Source organism: Globicephala melas, chromosome 16 (genome assembly GCF_963455315.2).
Source record: "Globicephala melas chromosome 16, mGloMel1.2, whole genome shotgun sequence".
In the NCBI taxonomy this organism is placed as follows: Eukaryota; Metazoa; Chordata; class Mammalia; order Artiodactyla; family Delphinidae; genus Globicephala; species Globicephala melas.
Window position 1 is genome coordinate 30,828,512 of NC_083329.1, and position 26,968 is coordinate 30,855,479.

General features: G+C 36.2%; 1 protein-coding gene across 1 annotated transcript in view; it reads left to right on the forward strand.

Moving 5' to 3' along the window:
• Positions 1–26,968, forward strand: part of TM9SF3 (transmembrane 9 superfamily member 3) — a 74,487-nt gene that overhangs the window by 31,567 nt on the left and 15,952 nt on the right. Inside the window, exons 8-14 of the mRNA XM_030865204.3 lie at positions 5,726–5,820; positions 9,059–9,189; positions 21,915–22,054; positions 24,858–24,926; positions 25,904–26,050; positions 26,523–26,606; positions 26,733–26,809. Coding sequence (XP_030721064.1) covers positions 5,726–5,820; positions 9,059–9,189; positions 21,915–22,054; positions 24,858–24,926; positions 25,904–26,050; positions 26,523–26,606; positions 26,733–26,809 — 743 coding nt within the window. The remainder of the gene's footprint in view (positions 1–5,725; positions 5,821–9,058; positions 9,190–21,914; positions 22,055–24,857; positions 24,927–25,903; positions 26,051–26,522; positions 26,607–26,732; positions 26,810–26,968) is intronic.

Genomic DNA, 26,968 nt, shown 5'->3' on the forward strand with positions numbered 1-26,968 from the left:
TAGTTTCTGTCATATTTCTTTAATATAACCTTTGTAATTTATTTACCACATGAACCTTAAATAATTGGCCAAAACCTAAACTTCAGTGTTCTGGTAGGTAGTTCTTATTTTAGGATATAATATATTTCAAATGAAATCCCAAATTCAAGAAAAGCATTTCAAATCTTTCAAGAAGTCATGCTTTACATTAAATACTGGATTAACTGCATCACTACGGAATTGACACTGACTGTATACTCACAGTCTTTTTTTTTCTTGAATTTTATTTATTTTTTATACAGCACGTTCTTATTAGTTACCCATTTTATACATACTAGTGTGTATATGTTAATCCCAGTCTCCCAATTCAGCCCACCACCATCACCACCCCCTGCCACTTTCCCCCCTTGGTGTCCAGAAGATTGTTCTCTACATCTGTGTCTCTATTTCTGCCCTGCAAACTGGTTCATCTGTGCCATTTTTCTAGGTTCCACATATATGTGTTAATATACGATATTTGTTGTTCTCTCTCTGACTTACTTCACTCTGTATGACAGTCTCTAGACCCATCCATGTCTCTACGAATGACCCCATTTTGTTCCTTTTTGTGGCTGAGTAATATTCCATTGTATATATGTACCACATCTTCTTTATCCATTCGTCTGTCAGTGGGCATTTAGGTTGCTTCCATGACCTGGCTATTGTAAATAGTGCTGCAATGAACATTGGGGTAGTAATTCTTTTTGAATTACGGTTTTCTCTGGGTATATGCCCTGTAGTGGCATGCTGGGTCATATGGTAGTTCTATTTTTAGTTTTTTAAGGAACCTCCATACTGTTCTCCATAGTGGCTGTATCAATTTACATTCCCACCAACAGTGCAAGAGGGTTCCCTTTTCTCCACACCCTCTCCAGCATTTGTTGTTTGTAGATTTTCTGATGATGCCCATTCTAACTGGTGTGAGGTGATACCTCATTGTAGTTTTGATTTGCATTTCTCTAATGATTAGTGATGTTGAGCAGCTTTTCATGTGCTTCTTGGCCAGCTGTATGTCTTCTTTGGAGTAGTCACAGTCTTATAAGTTAGTAGTGGGTAACCTCTCCTAGAATCCAAGTTTTTGCTTTGTTCCTTCTGAAACGTTAGGGTTACAGCGTTGGCAGTTCATTTTTTAATTCCGAAGCTGTTCTGCTTATAGACCTTCAGCTTTTAGAAATAAGAAACCGCATCTAATAGATGGTATTAGTAGGCAAGTCATGCATTGTTATTTTAGCCTGTCATTATTATTGATAGTTGTTCTACGTAGTGCTTATTTGAAGTGAACATAATTAATCATTTACATGGTAAGTACTGCAGCTGTGAGTATTATTATGATATCAGTATTATTATGATATGATATCAGTATTATTATGATATCAAAATGACTAACATTATTGAGGTTCTGTGTTAGGAGCTTTATGCTCATTAGCTCATTTAATCCTCACATCAGCCCCGTAAAGGGACTATTTTTATCTGCATCCCACAGATGAGAAGAGTAAAGCTCAGGGAGGTTAAGTAATTTGAGTAAGATCACACAGCTGTTAGTAAAGGGTGTTAGTAAGCTGGGATTTGAACCTAGGCACTCTTACTCCAGAATGTGTCTCTTAATTTTCTGGGCTGTAGAAATGAAGATAGAGATAGTAAAAATACAAAGCGGTGAGAAAATGAAAAACTTGCACATAAAATTTGTAAGACTCACTCCAGAGTAGGAATCTAAAGGATTCTAGAGGATAAAAAGCAGATAATGTAACATGTGAAAATTACTTTGCTCAATGATGGTCATAGCAATCAGGGAAGAAAAAAATATTTAGATAGGTAGAGGATCAACATCAATGTAGGGATGCAGGTTAGTGTGATATTAACCCTTGAGAAGGCATATGGTGTTTGAGAAGGTATGGGTAAGTCTGGTAAAATGCAGCTGCTGTGCTGAAACTTGCTTTGCAGTGGTGAGATGGCAAGTGTAGGTGAAGCAGCTACTTAGATATCACCCTCTTCCCCCCACCCCCAGTCTTGGAGAGATGAACAAGGAGGACAGTTCCCCACTTCAGCAGATTTTTTCAGTGTAGATGAAAATGGTCTATTTTGGGTGTAAAATACCCACAAAATATTTATGAACAAAGAGGTGCAAGGGTACGTCTGATTTTTAAAACTGTAACTTACGTACTCACACTTCCATTTAGTGGAAATGTCTCTGGGGACTACAAACTTAACCCGCTGGTAGTCATTGTGGACTCTCAGTCACATGAGCAGCGTTTTTGAACTCTCTGTCAGTGGTCACACACCCAGTTGTAAACAGAATGGATCAATTTGTTAATGATAGTCTGGAAGAAATAAGTTAGTACCTACAGTGTTTAATTGGATACTTGAAAAAACAAATCTGGTTTTAATTAATTATTTATTTATTTAATTTTAAAAATCTTTATTGGAGTATAATTGCTTTACAATGGTGTGTTAGTTTCTGCTTTATAACATAGTGATTCAGCTATACATATACATATATCCCCATATCTCCTCCCTCTTGCGTCTCCCTTCCACCCTCCCTATCCCACCCTTCTAGGTGGTCACAAAGCTCCGAGCTTATCTCCCTGTGCTATGTGGCTGCTTCCCACTAACTATCTATTTTGCATTTGGTAGTATATATAAGTCCGTGCCACTCTCTCACTTCATCCCAGCTTACCCTTCCCCCTCCGTGTGTCCTCAAGTCCACTCTCTACGTCTGCATCTTTATTCCTGTCCTGCCCCTAGTTTCTTCAGAACCATTTTTTTTTAAGAGTCCATATATATGTGTTAGCATATGGTATTTATTTTTCTTCTTCTGATTTACTTCACTCTGTATGACAGTCTCTGGGTCTATCCACCTCACTACGAATAGTTCAATTTTGTTTCTTTTTATGGCTGAGTAATATTCCATTGTATGTATGTGCCACATCTTCTTTATCCATTCATCTGTCGGTGGACACTTAAGTTGCTTCCATGTCCTGGCTATTGTAAATAGAGCTGCAATGAACATTGTGGTACATGACTCTTTCTGAATTATGGTTTTCTCAGGGTATATGCCCAGTAGTGGGGTTGCTGGGTCATATGGTAGTTCTGTTTTTAGTCTTTTAAGGAACCTCCATACTGTTCTCCATAGTGGCTGTATCAATTTACATTCCCACCAACAGTACAGCATTTATTGTTTGTAGATTTTTTCATGATGGCCATTGTGACTGGTGTAAGGTGATACCTCATTGTAGTTTTGATTTACATTTTTCTAATGGTTAGTGATGTTGAGCATCCTTTCATGTGTTTGTTGGCAATCTGTATATTTTCTCTGGAGAAATGTCTACTTAGGTCTTCTGCCCATTTTTGGATTGGGTTGTTTGTTTTTTTGATACTGAGCTGCATGAGCTGCTTGTAAATTTTGGAGATTAATCCTTTGTCAGTTGCTTCATTTGCAAATATTTTCTCCCATTCTGAGGGTTGTCTTTTCGTCTTGTTTATGATTTCCTTTGCTGTACAAAAGCTTTTAAGTTTCATTAGGTCCCATTTGTTTATTTTTGTTTTTATTTCCATTTCTCTAGGAAGTGGGTCAAAAAGGATCTTGCTGTGATTTATGTCATAGAGTGCTCTGCCGATGTTTTCCTCTAAGACTTTTATACTGTCTGGCCTTACGTTTAGGTCTTTAATCCATTTTGAGTTTATTTTTGTGTATGGTGTTAGGGAGTGTTCTAATTTCATTCTTTTACATGTAGCTGCCCAGTTTTCCCAGCACCACTTATTGAAGAGGCTGTCTTTTCTCCATTGTATATTCTTGTCTCCTTTATCAAAAATAAGGTGACCTTATGGGTGTGGGTTTATCTCTGGGCTTTCTATCCTGTTCCATTGATCTATATTTCTGTTTTGGGCCAGTACCATACTGTCTTGAGGACTGTAGCTTTGTAGTATAGTCTGAAGTCTGGGAGCCTGATTCCTCCAGCTCTGTTTTTCTTTCTCAAGATTGCTTTGGCTATTCGGGGTTTTTTGTGTTTCCATACAAATTGTGAAATTTTTTGTTCTAGTTCTCTGAAAAATGCCATTGGTAGTTTGATAGAAATTGCATTGAATCTGTAGATTGCTTTGGGTAATATAGTCATTTTCACAATGTTGATTCTTCCAATCCAAGAACATGGTATATCTCTCCATCTATTTGTATCATCTTTAATTTCTTTCATCAGTGTCTAATAGTTTTCTGCATACAGCTCTTTTGTCTCCTTAGGTAGGTTTATTCCTAGGTGTTTTATTCTTTTTGTTGCAATGGCAAATGGGAGTGTTTCCTTAATTTCTCTTTCAGAGTTTTCATCCTTATTGTATAGGAGTGCAGGAGATTTCTGTGTGTTAATTTTGTATCCTGCTACTTTACCAAATTCATTGATTAGCTCTAGTAGTTTTCTGGTAGCATCTTTAGGATTCTCTATGTATAGTATCATGTCATCTGCAAACGGTGACAACCTTACTTCTTCTTTCCTGATTTGGATTCCTTTTATTTCTTTTTCTTCTCTGATTGCTGTGGCTAAAACTTCCAAAACTATGTTGAATAACAGTGGTGAGAGTGGACAGCCTTGTCTTGTTCCTGATCTTAGAGGAAATGGTTTCAGTTTTTCATCATTGAGAATGATGTTGGCTGTGGGCAAATCTGGTTTTTAAACTGATTGATTTTGAGAGACCCACAGTCTTCTAAACATGGGAATGACAGACTTTTATATTATGCGACACTTGTATTTAGCTATATATTGGTGTTATTAAACATTGCAGTGTTTTAACTTATGTATCTTCTTTAAGAAGTGGAACATAATTGTTTGAACGGAAGAGTGGTACATGTTTCAAGACTGTATGATTCCTTTGTAGGTGGACAATGGAATGGAACAATAATTATTATCCAGAAGGTGGTTAATTTTTGAAAGTTGTGTATCCTTCCAGTGCACACATTAGTGTGATACTCTTGTAAATTCTATTTAAAATAGTATTTATCTCAAACTGACAAGGTTATATTTTCTATCTATAGTCTTTTACCTTCCTAGTTGTGGTGAGTTTCAGAAATGATCTTTATTTTTAGTGAGTTAAGTACATTTCTATATTATGGCATTTAAAATATTTTGTCCAGTTTTATTTAATAGGAGAGTTGGTCTGAATTGCTTAGATATTATTGGAAGAGGAGGTTAGAAATTGTTGATCTGAGTTAATGTAAAGGAAACTAAATAGGAAAAGTCTCAGTATTATACCATTTAAAGTAATAGCAATAATATAGGTTATAGTACTTCCATTTTATTTCCATCAGCAGGCAAGAATCTCCAGCAGTTAAATTATATAGAGGAATATTCTAATTATTTTTCTTAACAGATGAATGTCCTTTTCCATATGATGTGATTGGTTCACAGGGTTGCAAAACAGTTTTAGTGCCAGCTTCTAATATGTTTGCCAAAGAAATGTGAAATATTTGTTTAGAATATTATGAAATTTAACTTCAAATTTAAAAAGAATGAGGATCAGTCTGTTATTATTTAAGTGCAATTTTAACTAGAAATTCTTTCACTAGGCGACCTTTTGAGGTCCTTTGCAGTCCAGAAGGATACTTTTGTGTTCCTGCTAAATTTATTTTTGAAATTAAACTAATGTTAATGTGATAGGCTATATGATATTTTCTTTAAATCGTTGGTTTTAGTTTATCATATGTGTTGTTTTGCCTTTTTAGGAGGGGGTCAATGCTCAGTACAGCCATATTTGTCTATGCTGCTACATCTCCAGTGAATGGTTATTTTGGAGGAAGTCTGTATGCTAGACAAGGAGGTAATTTATGAGTTACTGCTTTGTATTTTTAATTATAGATGCTAATATTACACTGTGAGGTATATGGAATTTAAAATGTGCAGTACAGCCATTGTAAAGTCCTTTGTTATCCCATTTCACATAATCTCCACCATACCTATTATATGTTCTAATTTGCTTTTATGGAATCCTTGTATTTTATTTCCTAAAATTATGAATAATGAATAGATTTCTCCATTGTCCACTGTGAATTAGCCCTGAGGAACATGTAGGAGAGAGTGTATTTAAGTTATTGATACTATTTTGCTTTCAGGTGCCTAGTTCCCTAGTAGTGCTCCATGGGATGTTTCCACATAGAATATATAGCTTCATAGCCGAATGTAAAGGCATGTTTCATGGTTTATGGATAAATGTCTGGACAGTGAAAGAGCATAGGAAGGAAATCTGTTTACTTCTGTTGACTCTTAAATACTTATCAAAGGACATGCACAAAGATTTTCTGTCACAATCTTTTGCTAAGAGAGCTTCATCTTGAATACCCCCTTGCTTCTTTATTATTGTGACCTGGAAATGACGGGGTATACATGGAATATACGAGGACACTGCGCCTTGGTGTTTCTTGCTGTGATGGCATTCAGGGTTTTTAAGTTCCTTTTTTTCCCCTGTAATTGTTTGGAGTCAGAAACGTGCTAAAAGTAGTAGATTAGCATATTTTAGTTTATGAATGACGGGTTGTTGAAAAACATTAAAATTATATTCCTAAGGATAGAGATTTCTTAATGTGATTTTCCCAGCCCATCCTAAGCAGTGTCGTCATTAGGGAATCCTGCCTTCTTTTAGTAGACTAGACATATCGTCTATAGGAGCTCAGAGCATTTAAAATTCCCTCAGGATATCCTGGTTTACCATGGCTTTTTAAAAAATTGGTCCTACCAGACTTAATGTGGTGTATACCTTCAGCAGAGATAGTTCTCTGGATTGCCTGAGGGAGTATCATTGCAGATTCCTGACTATTTTAGTTAGCTGTTCAGTTTCTCTGTTCTACGTCTAGATATGGGAAATGAGTCTTAGCACACAGGTCTACCATCCTGAGGAAATAAGGATGCCTAAGGTAACTCCTACTTTGAATTTAACCTGAAAACTAGTTAGGCTAAGAATTGTACAGTTTATGACCTCCAAAAAAGTCTCCACAGCAGAAACAGATTACTCAAAACAGGAAATTTATTCATCCTTGGACATAAATTTGCTTTTAGTCCAATTGCAAGTTAAGAACACCCAACCAAACTTTACTATACTTATTCTTGAAAGTTGACAGAGTTCAGACCTAAGCCTAGGAGTATCAAATCTTACCAGGAATAATCTAAAGGTTATTTTCTGATTGACAGTGCCCTGAGGAGGTCTGATCATGTCCTGATATTTTGTCTGAGCGATCCCTAAAACCAGGTGAATATAGAGGTCAGCCCAGAGAATCAAGGATTCTTCAGGTTATCTCAGGATCTGAACTACAGTGGAGCTCAAAGACTTCATACTGTCCTCAGTGCACTGGATAGTGCTCTAGACCCAATTTAAAGACCAGAGTCTCCAAGGGTGTTGAGGAGCAGTAGGAAGCACAATGCAGATGCCTGGGCCACTGATTGTACCCAGTGGAACGTACGTGGGATTCTTTTTTTTTTTTTTGCCGTACGCGGGCCTCTCACTGTTGTGGCCTCTCCCATTGTGGAGCACAGGCTCCGGACGCGCAGGCTCAGCGGCCATGGCTCACGGGCCCAGCCGCTCCGCAGCATGTGGGATCTTCCCGGACCGGGGCACGAACCCGTGTCCCCTGCATTGGCAGGCGAACTCTCAACCACTGCGCCACCAGGGAAGCCCCGTGGGATTCTTTTTGACTGTTGGAGGGAAAGGGAGAAAGAGAGAGTTGAATATAGCTGAATATAGAATTTATTAACCCGTGTCTGAATCTGAGAAGATAATGGAAAGTGCAGGAAAAGAGAATGCTAGGAAGGAGTTGGAATTTAATAAGAGAAATAATCATTTTAATTAGTTCTTACCCTTTTTGCTTTGTTCAAATGCTGAGTATTATTAGTTTAGCAAGGAGGGGTTCTTGAAATGTACCTGAGAAAGAAATTAAATAGAGACAAAAGTTCAGAATCAAGGAGTTTTTCTGCAAGAATGTCAAGATCTGGGGTAGTAATTCTATGAGACAGATGTTTGAAAAGAACTTTATATAGAAGAAAATAAAAGTTAGGATATTGCTTGTTTTTCCTGTAGCACTTTCTGTTTGGGTCCTGTTGCTTATGGTTGTGGGGCTGAACTTTAATAGTGATCCCATGTTAAATCTTTACATTACGTTCCTGAGCAGTATGAAGATGTGTCCCGGAGGTGTGCTTGCTCATGTGCTCTGCTGGGTTAGAAAGCTAGCTCCTGTTGTGCTTCTGGTCATTATGAATTTGATTAAAAAATTTTTGATTACATAGTTTAAAAATTCTTTCCTTGGGTTATTTAAATAATAGATTCTCAGTAAATAGAATTTTGGCAATACAAAGAGGTTCAAAGAAATAGTAAAACTTATAAATATTTAGTTCTAATTGCTGAGAGGAAGCTCATGAAACACATTCTATTGATTTTTCCTTTTGAAACATAGAAATGAATTTAAATATATGTTTATAATCAGAGCTAAGAGTAAATTTAGGGAACGTTAACCCAGGGGTTTTTAAACTTCTGTTTGTTTGTTTGTTTAAAGCAATGTAACCCTCTTTTCAAATGAGGGCATATATGAAACTATAATGTGTGAAACTGTTGAAAATGAACTTGTTCTGTTGAAGCAGGGCTGGAGGACCTGGGCCCTTCCTTTACCGGTGACTTCATGGGCACCTCTTAGAAGCTCCAGAACTCCAAGTAACACCTAGGTGTTTGATAACACCTTTCTAGGCCAGCTTGTAGCCCAGAAAGATTGAGTGGTTTACCAACGTTCACAGCAGTTCAGTGGCAGAATCAGGACAAAACACCAGAATATTTTACCATAGTTCATTGCTCTTTTCCGGTACACCCACATCAAAAGCGTGTTTCCACTAGACATACTTGAATAGTTGGACTGGTCTTTATTAGCTGTTGTTTTGAAACAGCTATTAGGTTGTCAAATTTAAGTTCTTTACATTAAAATTTTAGATAATTTGGTACTAAATAACCACCTTTTAAACATTAATATATGTCTGTCTGTCTACCTAGCTCTCTGATTATTATAGTTTCCCTTTTCTTTCAGGAAGGAGATGGATAAAACAGATGTTCATTGGTGCATTCCTCATCCCAGCTATGGTGTGTGGCACTGCCTTCTTCATCAATTTTATAGCCATTTATTACCATGCTTCGAGAGCCATTCCTTTTGGAACAATGGTGAGTTGCTTGCATCTTACCTTTAAACTGAAAGAGTGTAAGCATTCTCTAATGTGAGGCCTGCTGTCTCTCCAGAGAACCTCTTAACTAGGAGTTCTGCCATTTGCAGCCAGTCCCTACCCAGTCCTGGAAAGTTAGGTAAAGAACATTTTTTCTTGATTCTGTCAACCAATAAAGTGAAAGAACAGCTAGGGATAAACTGGTGAGTATATTTTAGAAGAATGATGACACACAAGCAACATGGGTGTTTTAATGTGGTAGGTGAGTGCAGTGGTAGGAAGTGAAGACTCTCCACAACATTTTGTGTTTTTTTTGGTAATAGTGTACTATTTTTAGAACCTTATGAAAGCATCTGTATTAATATTGATAATATATGTGCTATAGATATTAAAATCCTATCTCATATCTTACCTGTTATCACAGAGTTTGAAATTTTTTAGATTATTTAAATATATTAAAGCTAAAGCACAGAAATACTGGCGCTTTACACAGTTAACTCACAGTCTTCAGATTCTTCCTGTTGTCTTTTTACTAGAAACAGCTTTAGGCCTGGAGTAGACTTTAGTCTTAATGTACACTTTGCAAACTTGCGCACACATGTACATATATGTATGCGAGTTGGAAGGTGGTTACTGCTTTTCAGAGAGGCAGTTAACTTGGTTAAGGTCATACAGATAGTTAACGGCAGAACTGTAACTGGAACCCATATCTCCATCTGAATTTTAATCGTTTTGGCTTTCTTTCTATCGTATGGGAGTTATTGAATGGTTTCACAGAAATTCCAGATGATTGGTTGTTTTACAGTCCAGGTTTTTCAAAGACACCTTGCATGTATATTTTTACTAAGTCTTTAATATTTTTTATTTAGGAATATTTTGCAGATTGCTTCAAAATTGAAAGCTTTTGTTTGTTTTTTGTTTTTGCAAAGTAACTGATAAAGGTTAGGAAAGGGTAAAGTAATTAATTACATTCATTAATTAACTGGAAAAGAATTTGCTTCATAGTAGTTCCAGGCCATCAGGAAGTATATAGAGAGATTCAAGTTACTTCTTAAAGATGATCTACTGAATTAATTACTTTCATAATGTTTAAAAAATTAAAATTCTGGTTCTGTTATAATTTTCATCATAAAGTTTTGAATTTGATGTGGTGAAAATTATATGCTTTGTTTCACTAAAATTATAAATTTTACCACTGTGTAAATGGGGTTTTAAATGTTAATATTCACTGTAACTTGCCTTTAGATAATTGAATAATTACTAATTATTCAAATACAATATCAAACTCTCTGCTGAGCCAGAGATGGTTTGTAAAATGGATCTTTGGCATATAAAAGACTGGCTGTTGGTGCTTATCGGCCTCCTACAATGTCATGGTCTTAATTTGCATTCTAATTTATAATGAAGAAATGCTGAGTGAAGGGCATTCCACTGCCCTCAGGTTTTAATCAGGTGTGTGGTCTAACATTTTTTGCGTCTTTTTAAGCGTATCAGAACTTGTTTAGAACATGAAATTTAAGAATTGATGTGAATGTTTGACCTAGTTGTCCATTAAGTGTTTTAACTACTTAAACTTATATTTTAAGTTATTTGACTTGTTGACATTATGAAGGAAATGGTTATATATTCTCACAAACTCCATGGTTCTCAACCGTAGGTACACATTAGAGTCACTGGGGAGTTTAAAAATTTCAATGCCCAGGGCTTCATCCTATGCCAATTTATCTGTCCTGCTTTAAACCCAGTCTCTACTATTTACCTGATTGTGGTTCCCAGCATCTGAGGATGGATCTGTCAGCTGAAAAGCTCCCAGACCACATGTGTCTGAGAAGCTGGTTCTCCTACTAAAATAGCCTAGTTTGAAAATCAGAGTCTTCAGATACTCTTATATGCTCTTCCCGAGGCCTTAGCTCATTCTGTCCCCCATTCCTTTGATCTCTTGGGCATTGAGCCTTTTCTCTGGTGATCTTAGCTCTGGTTCTGTTTTCTCAGAGATTCCACAATTGAAGGCTTAATCCAGATGTAGTCATAGTGACTTCAGCCTCTGTCTTGCCCTACAGAGGCACCAGAACAATGGGGATTTTGCCCACTTGGGATCTGGAGTCTTGTCAGAATACTGCTTTTGTCCCCAGGACTAGCCCAAGATAAAATTGAAAATGGATGAAATTTGTCTCTGGACCCCAAATTCTCTGCTCATGTGTACCTGATTATACATAAAAAGCCATTAAATCCATGCCAGATTAAACTTGTTGAATAATAGTCAATCTTAGCAGGTTAATAAAGGTAAAAGAAACATAAGTAGAGGGTGGTGGTGGTAATCTCAGCTAATGTCTAGTGTCCCAGGCTTAAGTCATGGTTCCTAGAGAGTATTACAAAACAATGTAAGAGAGCATTTAAATGAAATTTGGGGTCAAAGACTGTTCAGAGATGAACATACCTATTTCTGAAGTTGGTGTGTTCTGGCAGAGGTACTATACAGAGAGTCAGAGAGAGTGTACTTCAAATTAAATTGTATCTGGTAAGGTAAAACCTTTTTCCTTTGGAATTTGTTCAGAAATGATTTAGGTGTTATACCCAGAGTTTTTGGTCCTATGAGAGTTTCTTGGGAATGAGGAAGGGTTTGCCAGGATATTCTGAAAAAAACATTTTAGGCATCAAGTCTTTTGTGGGTTGTAAATCTCAGATTCTTAATTTAATGTTATTGGAGGCTTTCAAAGGACAAAGAGCCAAGTTGCAGAGTTTTAAACTCAGAGGCAAGGTAGCATAGAAACTAATAAACTTTCTAATCTAAATATTACTCAGTTCAGAATGTACTGATAAATCCTTGACTTATCATACTTTATGGTTTTGTCTCTTAATGGGTAGAATAGTTGATGGAGAAGTAACAGGGGTCATGAGCCATGTAATATTTGTCATCTTGAGGTTTGTTTTAGCTTGGGAGGGAAGTCATCAGAAATAGGCCCGAGGTTTTAGGAAATCAGATTTCACAAATATTTAGGGAAATGCTCTCTCATGACCCAAGTCTTGGGCCACAACTGGGAAAATGGCTTGAGAATTTGAGGTTTTCAAAAATGAAATTCATGGGGACTTTCCTGGTGGTCCAGTGGTTAAGACTGCGCTTCCACTGCATGGGGCGCAGGTTCAACCCCTGATCAGGATCCTGCATGCCGTGTGGCGTAACCCCCCACACACACACAAAAAAAGAAATTCATGATATATAATCAGAAATTAACACAATGAGGAAAAAATGGAGACAAAGAGTAATGGATACATGCTATTTTGTGATCTCTCAAAGGTTGTGAGAAGAGTACAGTATACCTAAGTATGAAAGGATACTAAAGTCTATAAAAATAGTGTTAGAAAACCTCCGTTTCCTAACCTGAACTCTTGACAAGTGCTAAGGCTAACAAAAGGATTTTGTAAAAATATTTTGATAGCAAGACCAAAGGCTCATTACATGGGATCAGTGATGTAACAGAGTAAAAGAAGAATCGCTCTATCTCATTCTTTCTCTTTTTATTTTTCATCAAATAAAATAACCTTCAAACAAGAAAAGACAAGAGGAAATAATCCCTGATAAGAGGGAAGTGAAGCCTTAGATAAGGGGATTGATTGTACAGGAGTACCCAGCTGCCTTAGTAAGTTTAGTTGCTCATATAACTGATCTTTTAGAGATACTGAGAGATCATGATGATAAGTAATGCTTGAATAACTGTGTAAGACGAGGCAAATTGTTTTTCTAGAAGGAAAATGAAGAAAGTGGATTCTCCCTTACAAAACATAGTGAACTTGATGTTGATGAGGCACAAGATTTTAGAATGTGTTATTAAAATTTACTTTTTAAATCACGGGAAGTAATGAACATTAGGAGCTGTTATGGATTCATTAAAACAAAAATACCAGAACAACTTCAGTTCCTCTCTTCAGTAGGTTTTAGCAAGACTAGAAGAACAAAGAGTATAAATAAAGTATTATATCTTGTTGGACAAGATGGAGAAATGTGGGTAGAATAGTACAGTCAGGTAAACATGTAAATAATTATAGAATTAAAGTATTGGTATGATATTACCCATAATATGTCACATACTGTCTTTTAGTAGAACGTGACAGATATTCTTGACTTTGACCTATTCAAATCATTGTTGATGACATATAAAGGCACAGTGATCTGATGATTAAATTGAACAAGGACATGAGATGGGTGTGGGGCAGGGACTAGTAATATGGAATGATGAAGACAGCATCTAAAATGATCTCAACTGACGGAAGTGATGAGCCATATCTAACAAGATGAGTTTATAGTAAGGACAGGTACATTTGCATAGCATTTTGTACTTTACAAAACACTTTCACACCCCTTGTCTCACCTGGTTTTCAGAAGAACTCAAAGAGATAGAGATAGTGGTATGCATTATCCCGCTTTTACCAAGCAAAAAACTAGGATTCAGTTTTTCACTTAAAGTCACATTTTCTTTGTTGTGGTGCTGGTGGTGGTGATGATCTGTTTTAGTTTTTTTTTCTTTTTTTCCTTTCTGCCCGGAGTTCAGGTTTATGCCGAGAGCGGTGAATGAAGAATGTTTTATGCCTTTTTTTGGTCTGTATGTTTTTACAGCTGTATTGAGGTATAATTAACATATGATAAATTGTATCTATTTAAAGTGTGACAAGCTTTGATATATGTATATATTTGGGAAACAGTCACCACAATTTTAAAAAAGTTATTTATCAAGTCCAGAAGTTTTGTTATATACCTTTGTAATTTATCCCTTTTTCCTCCTCCTTCCTTCCCTCTTTCTTTTTTTAATCTATTTATCTATTTATTTATTTATTTATTTTTGGCTGCGTTGGGTCTTCGTTGCTGCGTGTGGGCTTTCTCTAATTGCTGCAAGCAAGGGCTACTCTTCGTTGCGGTGCACAGGCTTCTCATTGCGGTGGCTTCTCTTTGTTGCGGAGCACGGGCTCTAGGCGCGCGGACTTTGGTAGTTGTGGCACGTGGGCTCAGTAGTTGTGGCGTGCAGGCTCAGTAGTTATGGTGCACGGGTGTAGTTGCTCTGTGGCATGTGGGTTCTTCCCGGACCAGGGCTCGAACCCGTGTCCCCTGCATTGGCAGGCGGATTCTTAACCACTGTGCCACCAGGGAAGTCCCTCTCTTTCTTTCCTTTTCCTTTTTTTTACTTTAAAAATTTTCTTTTTCCCTTCCCTTTTTCATTCTCAGGTAACCACTGGTCTGCTCTCTGTCATCTTAGATTAGTTTGCATTACCTAGAATTTCATATAAGTAGACTCACACAGTATGATCTTTTTTTGGTCTTTTTTCACTCAGAAAATTATTTTAAAAATCTCTTGATGTTGTTGCATATATTAATAGTTTTGTTCCTTTGTATTGCTCAGTAGTATTTTATTGTAAGGGAAGTACCACAGTTTGTTTATCCACTTACCCAGTAATGAACTTTTGAATTGTTTTCAGTTTTTGGCTATTACATACAAATCAAGCTGCTGTGAGTATTCATATGTAAATCTTTGTGTGGACATATTTTTTGATTCTCTTGGATAAATAACTACAGTGGAATGACTGAGTCATATTATAGCTTAACTTTTCAAGAAACTATTAAACTTTCCCAAAGTGGTTTTGCCATTTTACATTCCCACTAGCATTGTATTTATAAGGGTTCCAGTTGCTTCACATTATCTCCAGTACTTGATATGGTCAGTCTTTTAAATTTTAGCCATTATAGTGGAAGTGTAGTGTTGTCTCATTGTGGTTTAAATTTGCATTTCCCTAATGACTAATGTTGAAGATATTTTTGTGTACTTATTTGCCATCCATATATATTCTTTAATGAATGTTTAAATCTTTTGCTTATTTTTTATAGCTTGTCTTGTTGAATGGTAAGAGTTCTTTATGTATTGTAGATACTAGTCCTTTGTCTTATATGTAGCTTGCAAGTATATTCTCCCATTTTGTGGCTTGTCTTTTCATTCTCTTAAGAGTATCTTTTTTTTTTTTGATGGTTTTGCCCCACATCTGCTTGATATTAATTGGGCAAGATGGGGACATGCTTTTTTTTTTAATTAATTAATTTATTTTTGGCTGCATTGGGTCTTCATTGCTGCACGCAGGCTTTCTCTAGTTGCGGCGAGCAGGGGCTACTCTTCATTGTGGCGTGTGGGCTTCTCATTGTGGTGGCTTCTCTTTGTTGTGGAGCACGGGCTCTAGGTGCGTGGGCTTCAGTAGTTGTGGCACGCAGGCTCAGTAGCTGTGGCTATTGGGCTCTAGAGCTCAGGCTCAGTAGTTGTGGCGCACAGGCTTAGTTGCTCCATGGCATGTGGGATCTTCCCAGACCAGGGCTCGAACCTGTGTCCCCTGCATTGGTAGGTGGATTCTCAACCACTGTGCCACCAGGGAAGTCCAAGAGTGTCTTTTGAAGAGCAAAAGTTATTAATTTTGAAGTCCAATTTATTGATTTTTTTCCTTTTACGATTTGTGCTTTTCTGTCCTTTTTAAGAAATCTTTTGCCAAATCAAAGATCAGTAAGTTTTCCTCATATGTTTTCTTCTAGAAATCTTATAGTTTTCGCTCTGAAATATAGGTCTATGATCCATTTGTAGTTAATTTTATATATTGTATGAGTTAAGGGTCAAGGGTTTTGTTTTGTTTTGTTTTGCTTATGGCTCTTCATTTGTTCTAGCACCATTTGTTGAAAAGATTACTCTTTCTCCACTGATTTCCCTTAGCACTTTTATTGATAATCAATTGACCACGTATCTATGTGTATCTATTTCTGAACTTTTTTTTCTGTTGCATTGATTAATTTGTTTTTTGTTTTTTTTTGATGCCAGTATCACACTGTCTTGATTATTGTAGCTTTACAATAAGTCTTGAAATCAGTTCTTTTTCAGAGTTGTTTTGGATTTTTTAGGTTCTTTGCATTTGCATGTTAAGTTTAGAATCGGCTTGTCAATTTCTACAAAAAACCCTGAGGTTTTGATTAGGATTGCATTAAAGCTATGGATCAATTTGGGAAGAATTCACATCTTAACATTATATTAAGTCTTTTGATTAATGAACACAGTATATCTCTTGACTTATTTAGGTATCTTTACTTTTTCTTTGTAATGTTTTATAGATTTTAATATTTAGGTTTTGTACAGCTTTTATTGAAATTACCCCTAAGTATTTCATATTTTTTATGCTATTTGTAAATGGTATTTTTTAAATTAAAAATTCTGATTGCTTGTTGCTAGTGTATAGAAAAACAGTTGATTTTTGCGTGTTGGCTTTGCATCCTGCACCTTTGCTAAACTCACTTATTAGTTCTAATTTCTTTTTTGTAGATTCCTGAAGATTTTTTTACATAGATTGTCATGTTGTCTGAGAATAAAGACAATTTTATTTCTACCTTTCTAATCTGTATGCCTTTTATTTCTTTTTCTTGCCTATTGCACTGGCTAGAACCTCTAGTACAATGTTGAATAGAAGAGGTGAGACCAGACTTCTTCTCTTGTTCCCAATCTTAGGGGGAAAGTATTCAGTCTTGTGCCATCAAGAAATATTACCTGTAGTTTTTCCATAGATGTCCTTAATCAAGTTGATGAAGTTCCCCTCTATTCCTAGTTTGCTGAGTTTGTTTTATTGTGAAGGGAGGTTGGCTCTTGCAATGATTTTTTCTGCACCTTTTGAGATGATCTGTGATTTTCTTTTTAGTCTGATAATATGGTGAACTGCATTGATTGATTATTGAATCTTAAATCAATCTTGCATTCCTTTGATAAACCTCAATTTGTAATATAGCTGGATTCCATTTGCTAAAATTTGTTGCTTTTTGTTTTGAACCTATATTTATGAGAAATATTGATCTGCAATTTTCTTATAATGTCTTTTTTTATGGTTTTGTTATCAGGATAATGCTAGCATTATAGAATAAGTTTTTAACTTCAAACCCAGTGTTTCTTCTATTACAGTATTGAAGTTGCCCAAGAAACAGAATGGGGAGTTATTAATTAGCATGTTGAAAATATCTATAAAATAGATAGGCTTCTTATAAGCATTTGTGTTTATGTTGGCAATGTCCTGATTGTTAGGTTTGATTATTATCAACATGCTTAAATTGAAGCTAAATAATTTTTATATAGAAATAAAGGCATAAAATGTATAAGGTAGAAAAGGAGTCATAAAAATTGCCTACTCTGAGCAAGTGTCAAGGAAATGCGTAAACATAATGACTGACAAGATGATATATTTTCTGAGAATCACCTTACCTATAAGCAGTTACTGTCTATCATCCTCAGTAAAATTTATATCCTTTAGTATTCCATAATAGCCCATCTTAGGCTGCCTTTTCCCTTTCCATTCCACTCACACCACAGATTTCCTTAGAAGGCCAGTCTGGAAATAAAGATAGAATAATAGTCACATTCTTAGTCTGTGACTGAGGTTGAGAATAGTTGACCAGTTGGTACATCTTTGGGGTATTAAGCAGTGATAGGCAGTACTTGTTTCTGTCTTGTTCTCATTGTAGCTAGGGGAGGCCCTCAACCTGGAGTGAGTCCTTCCTTCCCCCGTCCCTGTTTTCACTTTTCATTGGTCCATGAACAGAGGCTAGGAAGCTCTAGGGGTGGGCCCTGTATTAGTTTGAGTTCCAGGGTTTTCACCAGTGTATTAGACTAATGGTTTTTTAACTCTTAGTTGTTAAATTTCATTTTAAACGAAAGCTTAATGCAGAAGCCCAATAAAGAAAACAGATACAAGCTTGATTCTGTTAGTATAAACAAATTTTGCAAATTCAGTTTTTTTAGCATTCTAAATTTAATGAGAGCAGTAAAGTTGCGATGAATGCAGATTTAATACCAAGGGGTACAGGTAACATTCTTCTTCAGTAACCAGTTTGTTTGGTTGAATATCAGTATTGAGAAAAATCCTGACTTCTCGGATAATTTAGTTCCATGTGACTTTTTTTTTTTTTAATAGCTTGCCTTGCAGTCTCAGAGTATTTTTCAAGTAGAGTCATCTAGAACTTGGACATAAAGGAGTAGGAAATTGGTTTCACAGTTCAGTCACTAACAGTTTCTAACAAACTGCTCACATTTTTTATCATGTATTAAAAAGTCAGGAAAAGGGGAAAAAATTAAATGCTAAACAGTTGATATTGTCTTGATGAGACCGTTTATAGGTTCCTTTGATGACTGCTGTTATGCTTTGATTAAGCACACAAGGCAAGATATGCCCTCATTTCACCTGCCACTTAATTGCTTGTGACATGCATGTGCTGTAGTGCATTTGCTTGTAAAGCTTTTAGTGAGCAAGTATGTGCAGGCCTGAATGGGGTCGGGGTGGAGGATGGGGAGGGAGAACAAGAGACCAGTGTAGCATTACAAGCCTTCCTAATCAATGACACGTTTACTAGGAGTCCAAATATATACACAGAGATAGCAGGAGAAACTTTATTCTGAGGTTTGCATGAAAATGAGTTAACATGATTGTGGTATCTCCAGTTATTAATATTTGATATAGAACTAATTTGAGTGTGTATATTTTTATTACACTTAAAAATATTATTTAAAAAAAACTATTTTCAAAAGGATACTCAAATCAAATGCTTGTGGAATTCCTGAAACTCTTCAGCAGGACCTGAGGTTCTGTGGAACAGTTTGAAGACCACTCTGCTAGACCATTGTCATTCCACATAGGAATGTTTTCTCCAGCTTCTCTTCAATCCTTATCTGAAATTAGAATTCTGGTAAATTAAGGGGAAAATACATAGGTCTCTATCACAGTGTGTTAATATTTATGAGTTTTATATGCTTAATGATAGCAAAATAATAATTTAAAAAGCAATCAACAATGAATAACAAAAATTGAGACAGAATTCACCCCCCAAATATGAGGTATGTATAATTCACAATATATCGTAGTATTTAAAATATCTTTAAAATGTCTGCTTATTTTTTATGTTTCACATATTCTTGTTATTTATATGGGCAAAAATTCATATTTTTTATTATTTATTTATTTATTATTATTTTTTTTTTGCGGTACACGGGCCTCTCACTGTTGTGGCCTCTCGCGTTGCGGAGCACAGGCTCCGGACGCACAGGCTCAGCGGCCATGGCTTATGGGCCCAGCCACTCTGCGGCACGTGGGATCCTCCCAGACCGGGGCACGAACCCGTGTCCCCTGCATTGGCAGGCGGACTGCCAACCACTGCGCCACCAGGGAAGCCCAGAAATTCATATTATTAACAGGTCTAAACTGAGACACCAATGATTTGCCTTCCTAAGTCTGAGCTTTAAAATGGAATTTCAGAACTCTCTTAACTCTCATACATTTATGCAAGTTTTACCTGAAAGGAAGATGAAAATACTCCTTGGCTTGTTTAACACACACAAGCACACATAAGGATATAATGAAGATGCAGAGTTTTCACAATGTTGCTTCAAAATAGATTCTTTCCTTCTCATGTGATCACTGTGAATTTTCTACCCCACACCTCTTCATTTCTCTCAGTCAGTTTCTTCACAGTTTTCATTCAGCTTTTCTCTCACTTTTACTTTTTTTTCCCATCAAGGTACATTTTATTGAGTTTTTTTAAAATTTAATTTAATTTTTTTTATATACAGCATGTTCTTATTAGTCATCAGTTTTAAACACATCAGTTGTATACATGTCAATCCCAATCGCCCAGTTCAGCATACCACCATCTCCACCCTCCCTGTGGCTTTCCTCCCTTGGTGTCCATACATTTGTTCTCTACATCTGTGTCTCAACTTCTGCCCTGGAAACCGGTTCATCTATACCATTTTTCTAGGTTCCACATACATGTGTTAATATACGATATTTGTTTTTCTCTTTCTGACTTACTTTGCTCTGTATGACAGTCTCTAGATCCATCCACATCTCCACAAATGACTCAATTTCATTCCTTTTTAGGGCTGAGTAATATTCCATTGCATATATGTACCACAACATTTTTTAAATTAATTTATTTTATATTTATTTTTGGCTGCGTTGGGTCTTTGTTGCTGTGCACGGGCTTTCTCTAGTTGTGGTGAGAGGAGGCTACTCTTTGTTGCAGTGCATGGGCTTCTCATTGTGGTGGCTTCTCTTGTTGCGGAGCACTGGCTCTAGGCACACGGGCTTCAGTAGTTGCAGCACATGGGCTCAGTAGTTGTGGCTCGTGGGCTCTAGAGCGCAGGCTCAGTAGTTGTGGCTCACGGGCTTAGTTGCTCCGCGGCATGTGGGATCTTCCCAGACCAGGGCTCGAACCCGTGTCCCCTGCATTGGCAGGTGGATTCTTAACCACTGCGCCACCAGGGAAGTCCCTGTACCACAACTTCTTTATCCATTCGTCTGTCGATGAGCATTTAGGTTGCTTCCATGACCTGGCTATTGTAAATAGTGCTGCAATGAACATTGGGGTGCATGTGTGTTTTTTGAATTATGGTTTTCTCTGGGTATATGCCCAGTAGTGGGATTGCTGGATCATATGGTAATTCTGTTTTTAGTTTTTTAAGGAACCTCCATACTGTTCTCCATAGTGGCTGTGTCAATTTACATTCCCATCAACAGTGCAATAGGGTTCCCTTTTCTCCACACCCTCTCCAACATTTGTTGTTTGTAGATTTTCTGATGATGCCCATTCTAACGGGTGTGAGGTGATACCTCACTGTAGTTTTGATTTGCATTTCTCTAATAATTAGTGATGTTGAGCAGCTTTTCATGTGCTTCTTGGCCATCTGTATGTCTTCTTTGTAGAAATGTCTGTTAAGGTCTTCTGCCCATGTTTGGTTTAGGTTGTTTATTTCTTTAATATTGAGCTGCATCTCACTTTTACTTTTGATTTATTAGAACCCCAAAATGTATAATTGAAAGAGATCTTAGAGGTGATTCAGTCCTATTCCAGTTTTAGAAGTTCAGAGTGAAATAATCCTAACCAGATGCTGGCTGGAAAAGAGCTTGAGTGTGTCTCCTTGAGTGTACAGATTTATATAAAGAAAAAAAATCACAAAAATAAATTTATTTATTTATTAACTAACCACTTTGGTTCTAGAATCTCTGTGTGGTCTTCCCTGTAACTTTAGACTTTGAATTACTAATTGGCAGAAAAATACTCATTATTTTAGTAATACACATATGTACATAAATAGTGATATTCTTCTATTTTTAAGATCCTAAGGCATTGTAGAATAGAAATGAGCAGACAGATTGAGACAGGCAGATCTGAATTGAAATCTTAGTTCGGCCACCTACTAATTGTGTGATCATGGGAAGTTACTTAGCCTCTCTTAAGTCTCATTTTCTTCATCTGTAAAGTAGAAAAATAACATGTATAAAGGTCCTTGTGGATATTAGGAGCTCAGTGAAGTGTAGGCAAGTAAATAAGTTGGTTATGATGATAAAAGATAAAGGATATGTTAAAAGCATGACAGCTGAAAGTGAAAGGAGAGGAAAAAAGGATTGTAGTAGGGACAGTATGGAAGAATAGGAAAAATTGGGAACTACAGTAGATAGGAAACAGTTCAACTTGTATTTAGTTTAATTCTAATATTCTAAAGCACATTCTTTTCCTATTGCCATTAGTATATATTCTGCACAATTTTAACCCATATTGAACTTAAACATTTTCTCTTGTGATCAAATTGTATTTAAATTTTTAAGTGTCGTTTTCACTTGTTTTTATTAGTGTTATTGTTCTCTGAGTAATCACACATATTTTAATTTAATTTACAGGTGGCCGTTTGTTGCATCTGTTTTTTTGTTATCCTTCCTCTAAATCTTGTTGGTACAATACTTGGCCGAAATCTGTCAGGTCAACCGAACTTTCCGTGTCGTGTCAATGCAGTGCCTCGTCCCATACCGGAGAAAAAATGGTAAAGAGAATGCTAAATTTTATGTGATTGCTTCTCACAATATATAAATTCCTAAGGCTATTATGTATACATAATTTTTAGAATTGGCATGTATTTATAAGTTTAAACTTAAGAATTTGTCTTTTTACTTTTTCCTTCAATTTATATTGCTAGGAGTAGTAATAAATGATATGCTTATTTCACTTTTTTGAATATTGGTGCCATTTACAGAGAAATCAAATGCTTTGGTAAGTACACTAGTGCACAGAGGTGGGTGGGACCTAAAGCGGCAGCTGTTGTATAACTGCAGTCTATAAAGCAGATTTAACCTGCTGCCTGTTTTTATAAATAAAATTTTGTTGGAATATAGCCATGCCTGTTGACATATTGTCTGTGACTGCTTTTACAGGGTGGCATCAAAGTTGAGTAGTTATGACAGAGACCATATCACCTGCAAAACCTGAACCTGAAATACTTACTATCTGAACCTTTACAGAAAAAGATTGCCAACCCCTGACTTCTAATTTCACTTTCCTTTCCAGATATTTTATTATTTGAAACAACATTGACTTATAGCCATAGATTTTGTATCAAATGAGAGAGGAATTAGTAGTGAGACCAATTATAACTTACCGACCTATGTTCTTTACCTTCACTTCTGGGATAGTGTAGAATCTCTCAAATACACTTTTCACATTTTATGCACAAAATGTATTTTTGAGGATCTCCCATAATTCAAGATTTAATCCTGACAAAGGATGACAGGTATTTCTGTTTAACAGCTAAAGCGATTCTTCTACTGCAGTAGTGTAAGCATATAGTTCATTTGACCATTCAGCTTTGAAATAGTGATTCTTGATGGATTTTTAACTTGAGATGGTTTGTATTTTTTCAACTTTTGGACATAAAATGAGATGTTACTAATATGTTTATATTTCTAATTTTCGTAATTCAAATTTGAACAAAATGTGAACTCATTATATGTTTTGCTTTTTAAGATTAGTAAATTGAGGACTTCCCCAGCAGTCCAGTGGTTAAGACTCCACCCTTCCACTGCAAGGGGTGCGGGTTCGATCCCTAGTGAGGGAACTAAGATCCCGTGTGCCGCATGGCGCAGCCAAAAAAAAATAAATAAAAAAAAAAATAATAAAATTAGTAAATTGAACGTTTTAGTGCTGATTTATGCTATTCTGCATTCTTTATTTTCCTAATTCTTACTTGCAGACATAAATAGAACAGTCTTACTGTACATTTGTTTTATTTCCCGTCTCATAAGAATAGCTGTACGGTAGACTCTACATATTCATAATAAGGGATATGTATTGAAAAGCCTCCATTCCTAGATATTTTGCTATATTGTAAGTATAACTTATGTTTAAGTACTTATATTATAGTCTTTTGTAGACTTGGAGGTATGTAGACATTTGCAGAAGTGGAGGCTGAATAAAATAGCCCCGTAGTGTAAAGGAGAATGATCTGTTCTAGTCCTAGGAATTGTCCGTGTTCTTTTTCTCTAGGATTGGTGCTTATGAGAACTTCTGTAGTCTGTTTTTTAAAGTCAGTTTTATCTTCAAATCAAGATTAGACTGTTAAGGCTCATTGATACCCTAATGTTTGTTCCTTTACCCATTACTGGGGAGGATAAGGTTAAAGGAAAAGCATAGAAATCACAAAAGTTCCTCTGGTTCACTAGGGCTGGTGAAGGAGAGGAAGGAGCAACATGCGACCTTGCTAATAACCATGGGTCACATTTAGGTGTAGGAAGGCTTGCGTGTCTCTTCATTTTCTTTATATAGTTGTATGGGAACCAAAATCTGAATACTAGATCTGGCGGGCATGTCATTTTTAACCTCTGTGGATCTTGGCTTTCCATAAAAGGAGGAAAGAAGACTAGACTTAAAAATTTTTTTTTTCGGCTCTCAAACTCATTTTCTTCTCAGTTTTGTAGTTTGTTCATTTCAGAAATAGTAGTTTACTATCTTTTATGTGCCACATACTGTGCTGGACACTGGGAATACCTAGATGAATAGCTTCTGCATGCCAGGGTTTATAATCTAGTGAGGTATTTAATTAGACAGTACAGTATAGTGTGGTAAGTGCTGCCCTGGAGTTACGTTCAAGAGACGGTGGAAGAACCCACCTCTTCTTGGGAGACCCGAGAAAGGCTTTATGGGGCGAACACTTGAGTCAGTGCTCACAGGAGAGAACCGTGAGACAAGGGAAGGCATTGCAGGTGGAGAATTACTGATTGCAATCAGTAAATGTTTGTTGAGTGAATGAATGAGGTTTGAATTTTATTTTTTATTCGTTCTTTGACTCCTTTTATAACTCAGAACCCATAATACCTTAATTGTGTGATTCATAGGAGAACAAGTTACTGAACCAAGGAAAGCATGAGCAAAGAGATTGGCAAGACCACAATTTGGGAAACATTATTTCAGATGCAGGGGGGTCTCAAGACTTTTCTTTCCCTATGGCTTTCTGTAAGGTAAATGACGAAAATTTTTAGAAGTTACTGAAAAGTATAGAACAGGAGCAAATACTCATAGTTTTTCTTGAGTTCTGCCAGTAAGCAAGTATTTGTGTTCCACAAGTTCTTATCTCGGCCTTTAATGCCAAAAAGAATTTTGACTATAACCTATGGCTAATTTGAAGTCCCCTCTCAGTATTGTGCCTCTTTGAATTTTTGTTTTTCTGTTTATTGGTTTGTTTCTATCCTTAGGTTATTTTTAAGTACCAAGCATCTCATTTCTATTATCAGGGTTTATATAATATAATGTGGAAATCATACTAGAAGTTTACTGTTAATTTTAATATTTTCCAGGTTCATGGAGCCTGCAGTTATTGTTTGCCTGGGAGGAATTTTACCTTTTGGCTCAATCTTTATTGAAATGTAAGTTTTGGCAATGTATTTATGTTTTGGGGGATTTCATTGTAATAAGAAAATTTAGGAGTTAGGATAGGTATAGAATCATCAGATGGGCAGACAGCTAACAGAGTTAGTTTGTTAAGTCCATGCTTCTAGAAAGGGGTCTATGTAGTCTGTTAAAAGGTGGTTTTCGGGCTTCCCTGGTGGCGCAGTGGTTGAGAGTCCGCCTGCCGATGCAGGGGACACAGGTTCGTTCCCTGGTCCGGGAAGATCCCACATGCCGCGGAGCAGCTGGGCCCGTGAGCTGTGGCCGCTGGGCCTGCGTGTCCGGAGCCTGTGCTCCGCAGCGGGAGAGGCCACAGCAGTGAGAGGCCCATGTCCTGCAAAAAACAAAACAAAACGCTTTTTGTTTAACTATGGCTTGTGTAATGGAATTAGAGTAAAGGGTCTTTTTTTGGTATAAAATCTTAATGCCCTTTCTTTTGTGGTACTGTGAAAATGGCATGAAGCTTCCATAGGCTTTCTTTTCCTAATTATTTTTATTTTCCTAATTTTATACATTATTACTATATCAAACCTTTTTTAAATTTAATAGGGTGTTTTATAAAATATAAAATACATTGTTTATAAAGTGTCATATCTAGAAAAAAATGAAAGAACAAGGAAATTGACTTTATTTAAAAAATAAGAATTTTTAGCTATTTTCATTTCCACAGTATACTCCTTAAGCTTCTAATTTATTTAGTTTGCTTAGAGATGGATACCCTACCCTACTAATGAGTCTGGTCTTGAAAGATTATCTAAGAAAATATTTTTGAGAGAATTTTAAATGACTTAATGAAAAGGGGGTAAGGGAAACTGTTGGAAGTTACTTGAAAGAAAAATATTGAGATTTAAGTGAGAAAAAAGTGAGAACTAAGATGCAAGTGAGATTTAGCAAGAGCAGTGTGAGCTACATGAATAAAGACTAGAAAACTGTGTCTTCGTTGTGTTGTATTTAGGTATTTCATCTTCACATCTTTCTGGGCGTATAAGATCTATTATGTCTATGGCTTCATGATGCTGGTGCTGGTCATCCTGTGCATTGTGACCGTCTGTGTGACCATCGTGTGCACATACTTTCTACTAAATGCAGAGGATTATAGGTGGTGAGTACTTATTTCTGGGAAGAACCTCTGGGGACCATAATATTTTAAAATAAGATTCCATTTGAAGTGTATCAAGTGGAGTAAAAGATCTGTATAGAAATTTTCCTCCTTAATATAGTATAGGGATTTTTTTTTCAATTATAAAAATGTTGATGATTTTAGAGGAAAAATAATATTAGTCAAAAAAAATTTTGTTGGTATTAATGAGGGTCATTAGTTTAAACACTAGGAGACAGGTCTGAAAAAGGAAATGGTTTATTTAGGGTCATTTATAATAGTAAATTTGACAAAATTTAGGATCTCTCCTTCCAATTCTTAGGCTTTCTCCTCGTTGATATATTTAAATGCCATTGTACATTTGTACATGCATTTGTTTTTAAATATACAGAATCTTAAAGGATATTTTTATAAAAGTCTTTGCTTTAAAATCTTTCAGTGCCATCCATTCAAAAGGGTTATTTTTTTTCTTCAGGCAATGGACAAGTTTTCTCTCTGCTGCATCAACTGCAATTTATGTTTACATGTATTCCTTTTACTACTATTTTTTCAAAACAAAGTAAGTGGAGACAATTTTTCATTTTGTATTTTAGAAGCTAAGTTTGTCATTTAAATACTAGAATTTAGGCCTTATGTCTAAAGTAAAAATGGATATACTATATATAATTTTTTGGTTTTATTTCAGGATGTATGGCTTATTTCAGACATCATTTTACTTTGGATATATGGCGGTATTTAGCACAGCCTTAGGGATAATGTGTGGTAAGTTCTGAACTTCCTGGAACATCATGAGTAAATCTTTGAGTGCTTCTGAATCAGAAAAATACAGTAATTGGAAATTAAGAAACTACTTTTTGTTGTTTGATCAGGAATACCAAAATAAACTCAAGCATCTGATTTCAATTCTTTTGACTATTCCTC